The sequence below is a fragment of the Daldinia childiae genome (assembly GCF_008694065.1).
Source record: "Daldinia childiae strain JS-1345 chromosome Unknown Scaffold9, whole genome shotgun sequence".
NCBI lineage: Eukaryota > Fungi > Ascomycota > Sordariomycetes > Xylariales > Hypoxylaceae > Daldinia > Daldinia childiae.
The window spans coordinates 430,498-447,329 of NW_022984650.1; the positions used below are offsets into that span (position 1 = coordinate 430,498).

Here is a 16,832-nt window from a genome sequence, read left to right on the forward strand (position 1 = left end):
GCATATGAAGGTTCCAGTGATCAAACAACATAGTAGCAGTACGGATATCTACCAGGCCCTGACTGACAACATCACGACTAACAATAAGTTCCGTATGGCTATCGTGTCGTTCGTTGAATGGTGGAGCATCATCATCCCTAGAGCTCGAGTCGGGAGTTCTAGACCACCCTGCGTCTTCTTTTACTTGTTTTAGGGACTGCTGGTTTCGTCTTCGCTCAGCTTCCAGCGCACTAGTTAAAGCATCGATCTTCTTTTCGAGTTCAGTGAACTTTTGGGAAGTTTTCACTCGCGCTTTTGGCGGCCCCGGATCTTGACAAGGACGGGAAAATCTTATGCAGGTCTCACAATCTTTAGAACCGGGAACCGAAACGCATTTTATCTTCATGTTACGGCATGCAATGCAGGCTCTGATTTTCTTGTAGCTCTGTTCATACTCATTTATGAGAATCCTATCTTCGGATGAGGCGGGGGGTGCGTCGATTGTTGCACTAGAGCTAGCCATGGTCCCTTTGAGGATAACCCAAGGTACTTAGCTTAGGTACCTAGCGTAATTCTTCTGCGTATAATTAAATGCGAAATATAGAAAGAATATGAAATTTGGAGGTTGTTGTAACCTGCAACTTTCGATGTTTGATTGAAGAAGGTTTGGTATGATGTAAGCTCTCCTCCATAAATGATAACGCCGCACTAGGGTCTTAATATCAAGGGAGTAAACCCGATAGGCTTTTATTTTCAGGGGTTCCCTAGCAGCCTTAGGCAATTCTAGGTAGTTTTAAGTTTCCGACCTGGACGAATTGTTGCTGTCGTATGAGATAAGGCTAGGGCATAGAATATAGAATATCCGATAACGTTGATGTAGGTAGCTACTCAAGGTATTAAGGAACACTACATTGCTAGTTTTACAGAGTTTTATACAACATCTCACTAATCATAATGGCAACGAGAGTAAAATAATTACTCAAAATGATAGAATAGTATAAGCCTAGAAGTAGCCCATAAAAATAATAAAAGATACTAGTCTCGTATTGAATTCAAAATTGTTAATCGTTGGTTGGTATGATACGTTCATACTAAGCCACTGTTATACAAATTAATGCTCATGATGCAAAGTTGCCCAGTTTAAGTCTCTTTGTAAGACACTTTTTTGGTGAAGTTTGCCAAGTGCTACTTTAAAACCACATAAGACCTACGTCATCAACAGACTAGGTACCTATATTTCCAACTTAAATACTGCTTGTAAAAACTAGAAACCAACATACACTAACATTATATCCAATATTTAACTTCGTTCATAAGGATTTCTCTCTAGACAGATTATCTTATAATCTATCAATACGTGGTATTATTTACACTTACATAAAAGCGACAGTCTACAATAAATCTGCAAAACAAACACGCAACCATGCCTAAATCATTAAAAGTTGCTCTTAAGAATAATAGCAATTCAGACCAAGTCTATGCGTACATCACCGGCATAGCCCTTCAACATAGAGGGCAGCGTTGTTTTCTCAAAGCCGACGGAGAGGGTCTTTACTTTCCGCAGAATCCGCCCCGCATTGGCTCACCGCTGACCGAAGACTGCGCCATTGTCCTCGGAGCGCCGGGGAACACGGTTACGGTCACGATCCCACAAATGGCCGGCGGCAGGATCTGGTTTTCTCGAGACGCAAAGCTTACTTTCTTGCTTAATCCCGGTCCCGGTCTAGTCGAGCCCAGCGTCTTAAATCCGACCGATCCTAATGCGGATGTTGATTTTGGCTTTTGCGAGTTTACACTCAACGATGCGCAGCTTTACGCAAATATTAGTTACGTAGACTTTGTCTCACGTCTGCCGATAGGCATATCACTAGAGCGGGCAAATGGCTCGGTGCAAAGTGTTGCCGGCATGGCTCCCGACGGCGTGGATCGCGTCGCGGAGGGGCTGCGCGAGCAAGCGCAAAAGGATGGCCGGCCTTGGGATAAGCTAATAGTCAATCGCAAAGGTAGGATTCTCCGGGTACTTAGTGCAACGCACGGGAATGCCGTGCGTGCGAACTTCAGTGGTTACTACGAGCCATACGTAAATGAGGTATGGGAACATTACCTCGCAAAGCAGAAAGAAGGCCAGTTCCTGAAAATCAACACGCAAGCCGCACCAGGCGTTTTAAGTGCCCAGTTCATGAATAATGGCGAGGTACAGGTTGGTAATGAGAAGTTTGGTAAGCCAAATACGGCAGACATCTTTGGTTGCAATAGTGGTCCGTTCACAACAGGACCATCGCCTACTCGTAACGCCATCATACCGCGCCTGGCTGCTGCATTTGTGCGCACTGCGCTACTAGAGGCGTACGAACACCCTTCGCAACCGCGCACATTCTACCAGAGAGATCCGACAAATCATTATGCTCGCATTGTACACGAGCACAATGTTGACGGAAAAGGTTATGCATTTGCTTACGACGACGTGCAGCCAGATGGTGGTGACGATCAGTCGGGGAAGGTCAATACTGGCGACCCAGTCCTATTCACGGTAACCGTTGGTGGCGTTCAAATGTAATACAATTCGCTACCTCTAGGTTCGGAAGTTTTTATATTATCATTTTCTAGGTGTGTAACAAGGCACTTCTCATGATATTAAGGGATTCATTAAAAAGCCCTGGATCAGGGGCTCACGGTTGGATACAAGGTACTTGAAAAAGTAAGTGGACTTGGTAGCAAACTTAATTGAGCAAGATTAAAATAGGTACAGCTAATTTAGAATCTGCATTTACTAATACAAGAGTTATCAAATACACAAGTCCAATTCCATGCTCATCTACTTGAACCACGACTCCGAATTCTTGGGGCTTGTAAATATCGTAGACTAAGTAATGTTAAACCAATCTTCTAGTTATTAAATAAATTCTAAAAATCACGAAATTGCGAGGTCTTAAGAGCTACAACAGTTAAATCCAACTTTACAGAAAATAGTTCACATTCTAGAAGTAAATTTACAGAGCATGCTAAATTGTAGAGTTGAGCCAACTAGCTCAGAGAGTATATTTATATGCATAGCGCAGTGAGTTAACTCTATATATATATCCAAGTGAGGAGCTTCCATCGCCGTATCGGCAACCGGACCAGTCTAACCTCTATACCCAGACAGCTGAATAACAATGGGTATTAACGCCATAACGCTCTAGGGAGACCATGACGATTACGATATCTATGCGAAGGAAGTCTATATAATTGTATCTCTATTTTTCATAACACTGACATTTACTATGGAAACCGTTAGTTATTAGAAGTAACTATATTAATAGAGGATTGAACTTACGCAAGAGAGGTCGTAGCTCGCCTTAACCGTATTAAGGTCACCGGCGGGGAAGATACCGAAGTCTGGTGAGGCTTGTCCCCATTGAGACTCCTGAAGGTCGTACCACCACAGGTTAACCCCACGAGAGATCAGACTGCAAGCAATGTCTTGCCAGTAGATGCGAGCGTTTTGGGCACTAGCTACAGCTTGACCAACAGTCTTTCCGGATACGGGCCACCCAGTCTCAGTAACGTAGACAGGCTTGTTTCCGGCTAGAGCAATAGTCTTGTTGAGTCCGTCATAGAATCGTTCGTGCGCGTTGCCGATGCTGTTAGGCAGGGTCTGCTCCCAGTACGGGTAGCCGTCGAAGCCGAGCCAGTCGATGTGATCGATGACGGCTCGGTTAGAGCCGTTCAGGAAGGAGTCGTAGGTATCAACGTGGCCGACGGGCACACCGGCAAGAGGGGTACCAGCAATGGCACTTCGGACCTTGCTGATGCAGTCGATGAGCTTCTGGGGACCAATACCGACTTCACCATTGGCGTCGCGATAGAGATCCTCGCTACCAACTGAGATACCAACAACCAAGTCGGTAAATGCGGATCCGTATTGGCTAATCGCAGCCTTAAGAGCGGCAATCTCGTTTGTGATAGCTTGGTCACTACCTGAAACCCAGAGACCTAGGAGTAGGGTCGTCTTGGTGTTGATAGCCGCCGGGATAGCGCTAATAACGGTGTTTGCTGTTTGCCATTGGACTGTTGAAAAGGAGTAAGTATAAACCAAATATTTATATAAATTAGTTTAAATACGAATATAACTTACTCATAGAATAGAGACGGGCACTCGTCCATCCACTTGTGCCAGGGAGGTTCTTGGCGCGGTTAAACTCATACTCGAAGTCGGCTTGCTGCTTAGCGGCCTGGTTAAGGAAGAAAGCTCCGTAGTTGAAGCCCTTGATACCAGTATTGGCAGCAGTAGCAGCAATGGCGGTGCTAGCAGTGGCCGCGAGGCCGAGGACGGAAGAAGCGAAGCGCATCTTGTATGTATATAAATAATTATTACTGTATTAACAAGTACCCAAGACCAAAATTTTAATTAGCAAAGCGAATGTCAGCTACGATATTGCAGCTATGAGGCGTAAGAGTAACGAGTGAATGAGTATTAAAGAAACTCTATTAAGTCTACTCTACTAACTAGAACTCAAGAAGTAAAAGGAAAGAAAAAAAAATGTCAAGAGGAAGGAGACATAAATAAAGGGATCAGCAGGTTCTAGAAGCTGCAAAACGACTTATTCGGATAAGGGATCGAAAATCGGATCGCATCAACATCCCTTGTGCCGATACCCTGTACCTTAACAGGGGTGACCTCATTCGTCTTCATTTGTCCCGGAATTTCCAGAAGCTCCACAGCTAGTAGAAGAAGAACCAGTCAGCCAGTCTGCTAGTGAGAGAGCCCTGATCAGTGGAAGACCCAGTGGATCTGCCGGCGCCATAACGGTTAACCCCCTGAGCTCGTATTGTCGACCCACATGCCGCTCAGCCTCAAAATCTCAACTAAACCCGACAAATGACAACGCATACTGTACGAAGCTAGGGTCGGATCGCTTGCGCGGACGCGTATTTAGGTCGTCCAAATTGTAGAAAACTTGGCAGCTCTGGTTTTCGTAAAGACGGTCGAGCCGGTTGTTGATGTATAAGGTATTTATTGATTCCAGTCGACATGCGTTTTTATTATTATGTATTGTCCAATAAACTCCGACTTGGCACATACCTGAAAGAATCTTAGTTCTAATTGGATCTATTAACGAGTCAAGATTATTTATTGCATATGCCAATCACCTTGAGTACGCATGTAGGTACCTACATACACTATGTACATAGACCATACCTAGGTAGACTTGATAGATCATTTCATGCAGATCAGACCCGCTCGCCTCAAAATATCTCAGGAGTCAAAAGTGGACCTTTACAATTCTGAAAAACAAGGAATCGATATATCGCCAAGTTGCAAACTTGCAAAATGTGTGTCAATGAACGCGCAAGCCCTAGAAAAAGAGTTTAGCTCTTCAGCAAGACTTCTAACTTGGATAACTCGATGTATTGAAGTACTACATGCTATAATCCGAAGGCCATTTGTCTGTAGTTTTTGAAAGAACAGTATTCTTTAACAATTCCTCGTCCACTAGCATATAACAAACCCCCAAAAGGGACGCTAAATGCAACATTGAGGTTGACTTAAAGCCTGCCACAATTTACCGGTGTTAACTATTCACATTTCACCTATATCCCCTTTAACCCTTAACAGGTAACGTACAATTACACACTCCTATTTTTAGTATCAATACATGGGGGATGACAAGAAAAGAAGAATAGCTTATTTATATTTACTATTTATAATTTCGGCAACTAATTGCAAACCCTTTTCCTATTTCCTATTACAGTTGTTCTTAAGGCTGCATCATCATTTCTATCATTGAAAAAATATTCCTTAGCTTTGCTCATTTTATACTTTTTGTTTTACGGGTGCAAGATGCAAGTAGCCAGAACTCGTACCCCTTTTAGTTGCTCAATTTGAATAGCGCTATTGAACCGGCTCAGCATCTTCAAGATGGAAGTAACTGGATATATGGCACAGGTTACCTACAGGCCGGAGGGCATTCACACTGATCTATCGAGTGTTGTTGGTCAATTTCTAGGTTTGTCTATCTTAAAACGCAGAATACCGATAACTTCAACGTTGATGATCTTCGCCGTGGACGATTAGATTTCACTACTTCATACCAAGTTATATTATTAGAAGACTATCTTTAAGGACAATGTGTACCTCTTATGTCATACCGAACTGATATTTCAGCCCTTCGTAGCCTCTATACTATAAGTGATGCTATTTGCAAATTACTCTGAGACATCGCCCCCGTCACTAGCCTTTTCTATTTATGTGGTTGATACACCGCATCAGAAGTTTTCAGCCACTGTAACGCGAAGTATCACTTATATCCCCCCCTGTATCCCGCTAAATAATATACCTTTCAATGATGATAAGAATGCGCTGTTCATATTACTTTCTACCACTCTACGTGACATTGCCATGGTCGCTCGCTATACGAAAATCGAAGGCTGGCCTGAGAGCCCTCGAAGTCTAAAATCTGGGAAATCCCGGCCCTGGCAGATCTCAGTCAATGCTTTCTATGTTTCTCTAACTTGTGTCTTTTTTGTCTATGCGGGCTTCGTGGCTCACAGCGATCAGTCACCGAAAACTACCCTCGTTCAAACCCTAGATGCTGCATCTCGTTATGTAAAGAACCCTTCAGCACTATACTCTCGATTTAGGTAGCTAATATTGTCACTTCACAGGGCCCTACAATTTTCCCAGTTCTATATACTTTCATCGTAGGAAGCGCCATACGCTCGTTCGCTCTTTGGAGATTACAAGAAGGTTCAAAGATCGGTTTCTTGGATCTAATCCTAGGTAGCACATCGTTAGGAAATACAGTAGCGACACAATTTGAGCTCCAGTTCAGGCATCTTATAGTCCTAAGCACGTGTATTCTCGGAATATGGTCATTTTCACCTCTTGGTGGACAAGCCACTTTGAGAATCATAGAATATAAGGACATCCCGATTGTGCTTCAACAAGAGATAGGCTACTTGGACCTGTCCAAAGCATCGTTCCCTCTTGGAATGAAGATGGGTGATTCTGGTGCCACTTTTGACAATATCAACACAGCATTTCTAGCTTCTCTTGCGTCACCTCAGGCAATTAAAAACGGCCAACAGGATACTTGGTCAAACATCAAAGTGCCGATGATCGAGGACATGCCAGGATACATTCCGTCAGGGGATAATTCAAGTGATTGGATATCTCTCCCCGACCATATTCCCAACGCACAATATTCTTCTCTCATTGGGATTCCTACAGCCAACGTCCCAGATACTGGCATTACTTCATTCACAATGGAAACATCCTACTGGACTGTACAATGTCCGGAACTGGGGTACTCAAAGGATTATGATGATGAATATTGGGTAAATAAAACCACAATTCCAACCTTCAGTGGAACTTCTCTGTCGGTGATCTCAAATTTGACCATGAATGATGGTTCGTCCGCACAAGGTGTACGAAGTGTGTGGGGTTGGATTCTTTCAGTTACGGGCAGCGATGATCTGAAAAAGCGCTGTGAGTCGAAGCCTGGTGAGGATGTCCCTCTACGAAAAGTCTTTTACCGCAGCGAAAATATAGGTAGTGACTCCGACCTAAATCCCACCGCAGTTAATTGTAGCTTAGCAACGACCTACGTCGAGATATCTGTTCAATGTACAGGGTGGGAATGCAAACTTGATCGAATAAGGAAGTCACAAAATAGTGCGAACCGTCGAGCTAACGCATGGACTACACTCGATCCATGCCCTGAAGATGATTTTGAACAGATGTCTAGCCAGTTTCTATCACATTTAGTGGAGGCGGCTGATTACCAACGGCACAGGAGTGGAATGCCTGGGGTGCTACAGAATTATATACAGTCCCCCGCCGCCCCTTTCACCACAGACAACTATGAAATGGACCTCACAAATGTTGGGAATATTACGTTTTCTGTACGGCTCGCTCAACTGCTGAACAGCTACTGGGCCGCCGTCTATGGATACAGCATCACATTCGAAGGCCATCCCCAAAAATTCCCTAACATTACAAGTTATGGTTTTTACGCGCACGACCCATTTACGTATGTGGACGGGAAATACAAGCGAACTGATATTAGGTTTATTTATAATCGAGGCTGGATGGCAATACTGATCATTTCTACAAGTGTCATGTTCGCAGCCGGTATTGCAAAACTATTACTAGACTTGAACATCTGGATACCTGATCTCCTCATGAACGTATCAACATTATTACGAGGAAATGGATACAACTGTCCCAGTCTTCCATATGGAGGGTCTACCTTGGAAGATAGTGAGAGGTCGAGGCACTTACGTGACCGGATGGTCAGGTTTGGAAATATCTTGACAGAGGATGGCCATGCGGGTGAGCTCGGCATAGGGGAGGCCTTAGAAGCCGAAGGTATGGTTACAAAAGTCAAGGGTGACATGAAATATTGGTAGTATAGTAAGACATCATCTTACAACGATTTTTATCCCCTAGGCTCGTTATTCTTATTATGACTTCTCACCTTACGGCCTCACAAGGTTGCTAAGACAACATAATTAGTACCTGGGGTTGTCCTTCCTTTGTATGCGTGAGTGGTACTAGGAGACCTACTAGTAATTATCTTATGTAGGTAGCTAAGATGGTTATTTATATCATGGGTAGTCAGGGTTATACTTCTTTATGTAATGCAGTGATTACTTTATTACCCCTTACTCACTCCTTGAAATGAAACCATTTATTAAGAGCTTATGATATGAAGCATGATATGTACATACCCAATCCTCTTCACCACGACAAAGTATAGTTACTTCGTAAAGTAGGTAGCACATATTCATCTGATCTAAGCTAGGTATCTACTACACCTTACTAAAGTAATTCTTAGAGTTAACACACTTACATCAACTTATCTTAGTTAGATACGTTGTTTCCACGTGTATACTTGCGGTGTAATAAAATATGATTCAAACTTCCATCATGCCTTTCTTCTGTTCCTTTACTAGGTACCTACGTACATGCTAATATATAAACAACTTTTCTTCAGCAGCAAAAGGACCTCAGACCTACATTTTACATTCACCGTCACTCTATCATCTCGTCACAGAAACCGACCAATCCACAGTTAACTTCTACCGTTTCGTCACCATCGCAAAGCCAACCATCACCTATCCACATTACATACATTTTGACATTACCCCTTCTCAGCAAATACACCATGTGTACCTGGGCCGTCGTCACCTGGAAATGCTCAGTATGCAGCAAATTCATCTGCCGCGTCAGATCTGACAGGAACAGTTGCGGGTACGAAGGTACTAATCGCTGCGCATCTAGCGACAGATCTTATGAGATAAGGTGGGTTACTTGCGATGACTGTAAGAAAGCGGCGGAGAGAGAGGAGCAAGAAAGGATGTCCGGAGAGACGCTAAGATAGGATCTCTTTTTCATATTCGAGGGTTAGTATGATGGGTTTCCATCCTAACCATTGCAAACATACGGTACTTACGGGATTCAATATCCCTATGCGATGAGTTATTTGGCGTAGTATTATTAGCCACATAAGTTAGGTTCTTGCTTTATACAGACATTTATATCTTGTAATGATTTGCATCTTACCCATTTGCGTGCGTTGTGCTATTAATCACGATCAGCTTAGTTTAGTTGTGCGGACCACAGATCATGAGAGACTGTCAGGGTTAGTATGTATAACTAGACGTAGAGTCTCTTAGATAGTTTAGAGTCCTTTGCCAAACAACTTTGCTATTTCCATGCTGTTTGATTCCACCTCGTGACAGAGAGACTGAAGTAGTATTACCCTCCTCCTCTTCTTCTACGAATATATAAACCAGCTTCCCCAGATCCTAGAATAGCTCTCTACCTAGACAACCCAACTACATCTATCTACACACCAACCACTACCACCACATACAGCAATCCAATCCACGGCAACCACCAAACTACCCATCACAATATCATCAAAAGCCTCTTGACCACGAAGCCCATACGTGCCTACCTAAGATAACCTTTGTCAACACAGCCAACATGTGTACCTACACTACCAGGGTCCATAGGTGCAGAAATGATGACTGCGGAGCTACTATCTACACCGAGGTAGTCACAAAACGGCAGTGCGCCGACTTCGGTACTCCGAAGTGCAGACGTACGGAGGTCGGTGTTGTGAACGACGACACAAAGTTGTGCGCGGTGTGCAAGCGCAAGGCTTCACGCCCGACTTGAAACGATATACCCGGCATAATGACTTGCGTTATCTTCTTTGAATGAACGCGATCATTTGACTTTGGGCGATAGCAAGGGGACATTTAAGAAATTTATCTAGTATTCATGCCTTGCCAAGAATCATTATAAGAGACCATAGGTAGCCTAAGTCTCTGACCAGGCTAGATCAATATATTTAGTTGACCCCTATTATTTACCCCTATTTGCTTGATTGACGTAGAGAACGACATATTAATAGATGAATGTGAGATGTCCAAAACAGTGTTTATTTATTCTTAACTACCTCAAAATACTCACTCGTTAAATACCTATTCCATACCGTATGTCAAGGTCCTATCCCATCCAACAACCACCCCCCAACCCACTACGCCTTAGCCTCTAACGCCCTAGCCTTGAACAACTGCTTATAAGTCTCAACGACCGTATCCTTCAAAGTTCCATACTTCAGCCCCAACACCCTAGTCGCCTTAGACCCATCAATACGGTACGCGTCCTCCGGCGACCAATCGCCCACCTTCCCAACCGGCAGGCGTTCGCGAGCCTCCGGCAGCGCCTCCCGCGCCGCGTCGACCGCCGCCTGGTACCGGAAGTCCTGGCCGATGAGGAAGCGCTGGCCCGCGGCCTCGGGGACCTCCAGGGCGCGGATGTGCGCAGCCGCGACCTCGCGCGAGTCGGCGTAGCCGCCGAAGTCGAAAGGCGGGATGGACGGGCTGTCGATGATGTTGTTGAGCAGCACCACGGACTCGCTTATCGTCGCCGTGCTCGAGAGCTCGTGTGCGTACGGCCCGAGCACCCACGGCGGGCAGATCGTCGCCAGCGTGAATCCGGCATCCGGGTGGGCTTCCATCCACGCCCACATGGCGCGCTCGGCGAGCGCCTTGCTGGATACGTACGCGATGACCTTCTGGGTTTTGATCGCCGAGTCCCACGTCACGGGGTTCCAGTCCTTCTCGTCGTAAATGTGGCCCGGACGCGTACCTTTCTCCGGGTCTACGACGGCGGCAAACGAGCTGGTCGACACTACGCGTCGGACCTTACCACCGCCGTACTTCAGGGCGGCTTCGAGGATAGTCGTCGCACCCTTAGTAGCAGGGTTGAGGAGGTCGCGGACGTTGTCCTGAGGGTTAAAGATCAGGGGCGACGCCGAGTGGACGATGCCCTCGATAGATCCGTCTGCGAAAGCCGCGGCGTAGGACTCGAGGACCGTCATGTCTGGGACGATGGTAGAAGAAAGAGAAGAGGCATAAGAGGGGTAATGCGAGATAGTACGGGCCGCGGAAGACTCTGTACGTGCCGTAATACGTACACTGTACCCGGACTCTAAGGCCTCCCTGACGATCTGTCCACCGACATAGCCACCAGCGCCAGTGACGAGAATAGTGCCTTTGTTCTGAGGAGAAGCCATGTTTGGGTTAATAAAGGGGTATTTGCAAGGTTGGGCAGATAGTTAAGGAGGTGTATGTGAGTGAAGTAGTCCTGGTGAACGTAGTTGACTTGAGTAGCAGAGAGCAATGGGGTTTTTATCGAAGGATTCTACAGACAACAGCCGTCTTACAAGCATAAATTCATCTGTATGTTTTCTAGTCTGCTGATGATTGTGGTTGCATACCCGGGTTTAAGGTGCGTTTTGCATGCAGCTGCAAAGTGTATGGCTGTTTCTTCAGACTAAAGATCATCTTGATGCAAGGGATTATATATATAGGTGTATATATATAGATGGGTGATTACTCATGTATAAATCTAGCTCACTCAAAGATAGGGGTATGTCACCTTTACTGATCAAATCAGTAATTAATTTACTGATAGATAATGTGTTTACTAATAGATAATTAGTTAAGTAATATAGGTATATTTAATTTACTGATAGACTTATATCGAGCAGACAACCCCAACAACAAGTTAATAAGCCACTCAAGACACTCAGCCTATCTCAACGCCACTGTGTCGGCCGTGTGTGTAATGGTGTGCCCATCACCAGTTGATTCCGTGATACTTAATCGGACCTACCTCCAAAACAAAAGCACTAGTTTCGGGTTCTGTTTTTAGCTACATAAGAGAGGGAACATCCTGGTCGGAGTTTAGTACATTATACAGATGACCTATCCATTTCGCTGCACACTACTTTGACTATTTTTTATTGAAACCTGGGAATAATTTTTCGATATCATTATAAAGAGTAATAGCGTATTGGTGTAGTATTGGGCTAAAATGTGACCGCATATGTAATGGAGGCTCAAGGGTGGTAGATATATAACAGCTCCTATTGGTTTTATGGCCGTTGCATCAGAACGGAGAACTAAGACATGGCTCTTCGGCGATTCGGCGATTCGGCGATTCGGCCGTATACACTGAACGCCCCCTTTTAGGGTCCATTTAGGGTTTATGCTATCAGCGATAACCACTTTTGAGCTTCACAAAAACGATGTCTTGTGATATATATTATATTCCGCTTCCATTGTACCGAGCGAGGGTAAAAAAACAGGCTTCCTAGTCAATGTTTAACCAAGGCAGTAAATATGCTATACCGTACACCCTATACCGTACACCTGTACACACCATACCAGAATTTCCAGGTCCACTCTATGTACATATCCTGCATGCCAAAGTCAACAAAGATGGCCCCTTGACAGATAGTGGGTATATATGAATGAAATGGAACTTACCCGCACGACCTGTACGAACAACTTTAACTCCGGAGCTTGAATAAGCAACAGGACAGCCCAAGCCCCTTATTTACATTCCCGCTTTAACCCCATCAAGCCCAACTTCCTTGGTTATCGATTAACCTTGCGCTTCCCGAGATGCTAGCCCTGGCGCTGGCACTACCGTGCACCATCTCTATCAACTTGCCCCTTTGCCGTGCACGTAAGTTTTCGAGGTATACCCCCACGTCCTCGAGGCTTTTTATCTGCTCCTCGAGAGAGAGGGTACTGCTGTTTACGCTTCGTACAAGCGGTGAAACTAGCTTCCGTCTCAAAGTCTCAAGGTTGGCCTTTAGGCTAAGCAGTTTTCCATTATGCTCCACCAGTATGCCTTTGTTGCGCACAGTCTTTTCACGCACGTTCTGAAGTAATTCGCGGTTACGCTCATACTTCTTAACCTCGCTCACTTTGGGCCCTAAAATACGTGTCCATAACGAGGAGAGGAAGTCGGCGTGCTGCTCATCTTGTTGCGATGACTCTCGCACAACGACACGCGCCAAGTTTAAGAACTGGCGATCGATAGCTTCGAAAAGGGCGAACAGTGATAACGAGTGATGTAGCTCATTCTCGATAGCTTCTTCTAGGACCGATAAGAACTCCGTAAATGTCCGTTGAAGCGCGTAACGAGTTCGCTGCGGATGCGACATCCCGAACATAGTTGTCGCTATATCGCCCAATCGCGTTGGCATACCTGTGTTTGGATTCTCGAAAACGCCAGCTACAGAGAGCAGGGTATGGATATTGGCAAATGCTGTGGAAAGAGGCTGGCTTGGAACGGCTTGCACCTGCGATAGCTCTCGCCGTGCCCAATCCATCACAATCAATATGCTATCAATATCGCCGTCAACGTTGGAGAAGAACTTTGTAAGCTCGATAGCCAGAGTCTTCAAGCTTTCCGAGAGTTCATCAAGTGACTTTACAATGATGGGCGCCGATGTCATGTTACTTGACCGAACACTCTCGCCAAGATCCCACACAGCAACACCGGTTGCTTGAAGGTCGCCAACCTGAGAGACACCATTCTCTGAGTAGTAAATCAATGGTTCGAAGGAGCGCGCAATACCTGCTACCTTGACCAGATCAGGCGACGGTCGCGGTGGCGCAGGCTGGAAGAGCGTCCGGATGGCAGTCATTGACAAAAACGCGAAGAAGGTTACGACGATGATATTTCCCCATGACTTTGATCTTAGGAAATTTACGAGAGCTTCAATGGGTTCTGTTCGCTGTTGGATATCAGCACGTAGGGCTAATCGGATATCTAAGTTGAAGTTAGCAAAACTGCCCGGATGTATCAATTCGCAGAACTTACAATTATCCCTAGAAGCACCAGGCGACATGGACGCTATTATACCGTTTTGTGTCGTCCCTCCATTTAAATGACCATTAGCGGGCGACTCGCTCTTCAATTTTACCAGGGTATCGTCCTCAGTTGGGCTCTCTGGTTCTGGTGTAACCCCCTTTTCGGGACTTAAACTTCCTGTTGGCAGGCGCGTCCTACGAGCTGCTTCAAAGATATCATTCTGGAAGATGCTATTGTTGGTGTGATTTATGCGCCTCGGCTGATCGAATCCGCCCAAGATATCCCTACTCTCGCGCCAATTGCCGTACCACCGATCTCCATTCTCGAGCCTTTTCCATGCTGGCGGGCTATAATTACGATCTGACAGAGACATGTCGTCCATGTCGCTCTCCTCTTGCAGGTCGAGGTCCTCGTCCGAGAAGCCAAAGCCTAAGTGGGTTGGTGGGAACCCGAACAATTTCTGTCGCGACGGTGACATCGGAGTTACGAAGCTTGTGTCGTCTCGACTGTTCTCTGAGTACATAGATGTCATGGTCATTAGGAGAGCCTTGGCTGGCTGGCTTCGAAATGCTATTTATACTTGTGGCCGAGTTTGGTGTGGAGCTTGGAAGTGCTAGTTTAGTACGCGAGGAAAAGAACGAGCGCAAACTTTGAGTTGAAGTCTGCGCCCGGTTTGTGGATAAGTGGATAAGAGATTTTTCTGAGTTTGTCACTGATCCGGGCGCAGGTAATGCTGGCAAAGCTTTCTGTCGATGCGACCTCTGAATAGGTGGCAGCGCCTTTCGTCGTGGTAGCGCCTCAATTTGCGGTCCCGGTCGCGGTATAATAGATGACGGTACCCTAAAGGAAAACCGAGGAAAGCGGGTAGGTAGGATGTTCCGTAGCGGTATATGACCGATTGAAACAAGGTAAATGAAGAAAAAGGCGAAAGTGAAGGCTAGTGCGACGAGGAATGTGCTGGGCGCAATGGTGATGCTGAGGAGTGATACGTGATTGTGAGTCTCGATAGATACCAAGGGGCGCATTGAGATCGGAAGCAACCGGCCAGGTAAGATCTGGGGTCGTTTAGAGTACCTTTCAATCTAGTCGTCCGGAATGCTATCGTCGGCGATACTAACTAAAGCGACTAGAAGTATAGAGGTAGGTATGCTGTGTTGGTATCTCGGTATGTAGGTATGTAAGTTAGGTCGGCAACTCTGTTGTGAACGCTGGGATCAACACGATAACAGTGTAATTTCACAAGTAGTCAAGACTAGCTGAGCTATAAAGTTCCGCGCTTATAGTATTGACTTGATTGAGCGTATTTTAATATGTTGAGTATAGTAGCAAAACTGTGTACTCAACTACCGGTAGTTGGGATCCTATCAAACGATGTCGTCGCGAAAGATGAACTTCCAAAGATTGCGCAAGAGAGTAGCTACACTCCTACGAACCTAAGGGGGGCGGATTCGTTTGCGCCGGTAAGTTCCAAAGCGTAGTGAGGTGGGTAAGGAAAATGGACGAATGAACGATAGCTTTGGCCGGTGGTAAGACGGGAAGTAGAGAAAGTAGAGAAACAGCTGTGCGAAATTGAGAGGCTGGGAAACTCTAGGAAGCTCTGCACCATCTCAACCTTCTCTGGTTACTCCTTCCACTTAGCCACTTAGATCTCACTTTCGAGACCCCCCACCTTCGGGATGTCGCAGAAGAGGTCCTATAAACCAATGGAATTGCTTCGTTTCTGGTCGCTGTACGACAGACCAAATGCAAGGGTCAATACCTTTAAACTTTATAATAGCCTGTTTTAGGAATGCATTTGGACAAGAAAGTACGGAAATACGAAAAAATATGATAATATGTTGATTATATATGCCTAGTAGGAAGGAGGTTCTTGCTCCCTAGATACCAACATAAGTCCGTGACTTAGACAGCCAAAAGGTAAGTGACTCAGTAACATATTCCGTACCTAAGTACTACACATGGTAACTTCCCTCTGTTACTTTGTACGTACCCCTCCCCCCCTTGTTATGGTAGCGTCGGAAGGAATGCGATCATAAGTTCTTGACCAATCATAGTAAGGTATTTAACCTATGAGTTGTCGTTCAGTTAAGTGCTTGCATGAGCGAATCATAGCTCACAGTCACTACTTAACCAATCATATCTTAGCGCAATTACAGCTGCAAGCACTTTGACGCGTTCCGAACAACAAACCACAACTAAGTCTGATATAGTTCAATCAATAAACATTAAGCAAATATGCCATTATTATTGGATAAATAGCAAACTTGGATCTGGTGACCTATTGTAAGTTACCTATTTAAGTTGTTTACATACTGTACATACTACTAATATTTGGTTATATCCTAACTATATGCTATTATACCTCTCTTTTACCCCGCACGTCATGCTGCCATAACGTCGAATCTTATCGCGCTATCGCACCATCGAATCACTTATCACCCCGCAGTTGATTAGGTGCCGGTTGACCCCGGCCATTTCCTACGACCGAGACCCGCCATAAGGTACGTACCTTATGTTAGGTTAGGTACCTAATTCAAGCACCACCCAGGGGGGTTTTCCTTCTCTTCGATATTCCCCCTCCCCCTCCCCCTCCCCCTCAATTTATGCGGCGGTGTTTCAACTATCCTCCCGCTACCGACGGAACAATGCATTGTTACTTACCTACCAGCCTACAAGAGGT

At 45.3% G+C, this 16,832-nt stretch overlaps 4 protein-coding genes across 4 annotated transcripts; 2 read left to right on the forward strand and 2 right to left on the reverse strand.

Annotated features, from left to right (window-relative positions):
• Positions 1–1,402: 1,402 nt before the first annotated feature.
• On the forward strand, positions 1,403–2,536 carry GL218_07361 (Glucan endo-1,3-beta-glucosidase; the record flags this gene model as incomplete). Its single annotated transcript, XM_033584112.1, has 1 exon — positions 1,403–2,536. One exon carries the CDS (start codon positions 1,403–1,405, stop codon positions 2,534–2,536), a length of 1,134 nt encoding a protein of 377 aa, XP_033432430.1.
• A 3,825-nt stretch (positions 2,537–6,361) lies between these two features.
• Positions 6,362–8,373, forward strand: GL218_07363 (uncharacterized protein; the record flags this gene model as incomplete). The annotated part of the gene is made up of 2 exons (XM_033584113.1): positions 6,362–6,568; positions 6,628–8,373. 2 exons carry the CDS (start codon positions 6,362–6,364, stop codon positions 8,371–8,373), a joined length of 1,953 nt encoding a protein of 650 aa, XP_033432493.1.
• Positions 8,374–10,514: 2,141 nt separating this feature from the next.
• GL218_07364 (NADPH-dependent methylglyoxal reductase GRE2) lies at positions 10,515–11,555 on the reverse strand (the record flags this gene model as incomplete). Its single annotated transcript, XM_033584114.1, has 1 exon — positions 10,515–11,555. One exon carries the CDS (start codon positions 11,553–11,555, stop codon positions 10,515–10,517), a length of 1,041 nt encoding a protein of 346 aa, XP_033432487.1.
• Positions 11,556–12,905: 1,350 nt separating this feature from the next.
• On the reverse strand, positions 12,906–14,630 carry GL218_07365 (uncharacterized protein; the record flags this gene model as incomplete). The annotated part of the gene is made up of 2 exons (XM_033584115.1): positions 12,906–14,110; positions 14,162–14,630. The coding sequence occupies 2 exons, from the start codon at positions 14,628–14,630 to the stop codon at positions 12,906–12,908; spliced, it is 1,674 nt and encodes a 557-aa protein (XP_033432488.1).
• Between the last annotated feature and the right edge of the window lie 2,202 nt (positions 14,631–16,832).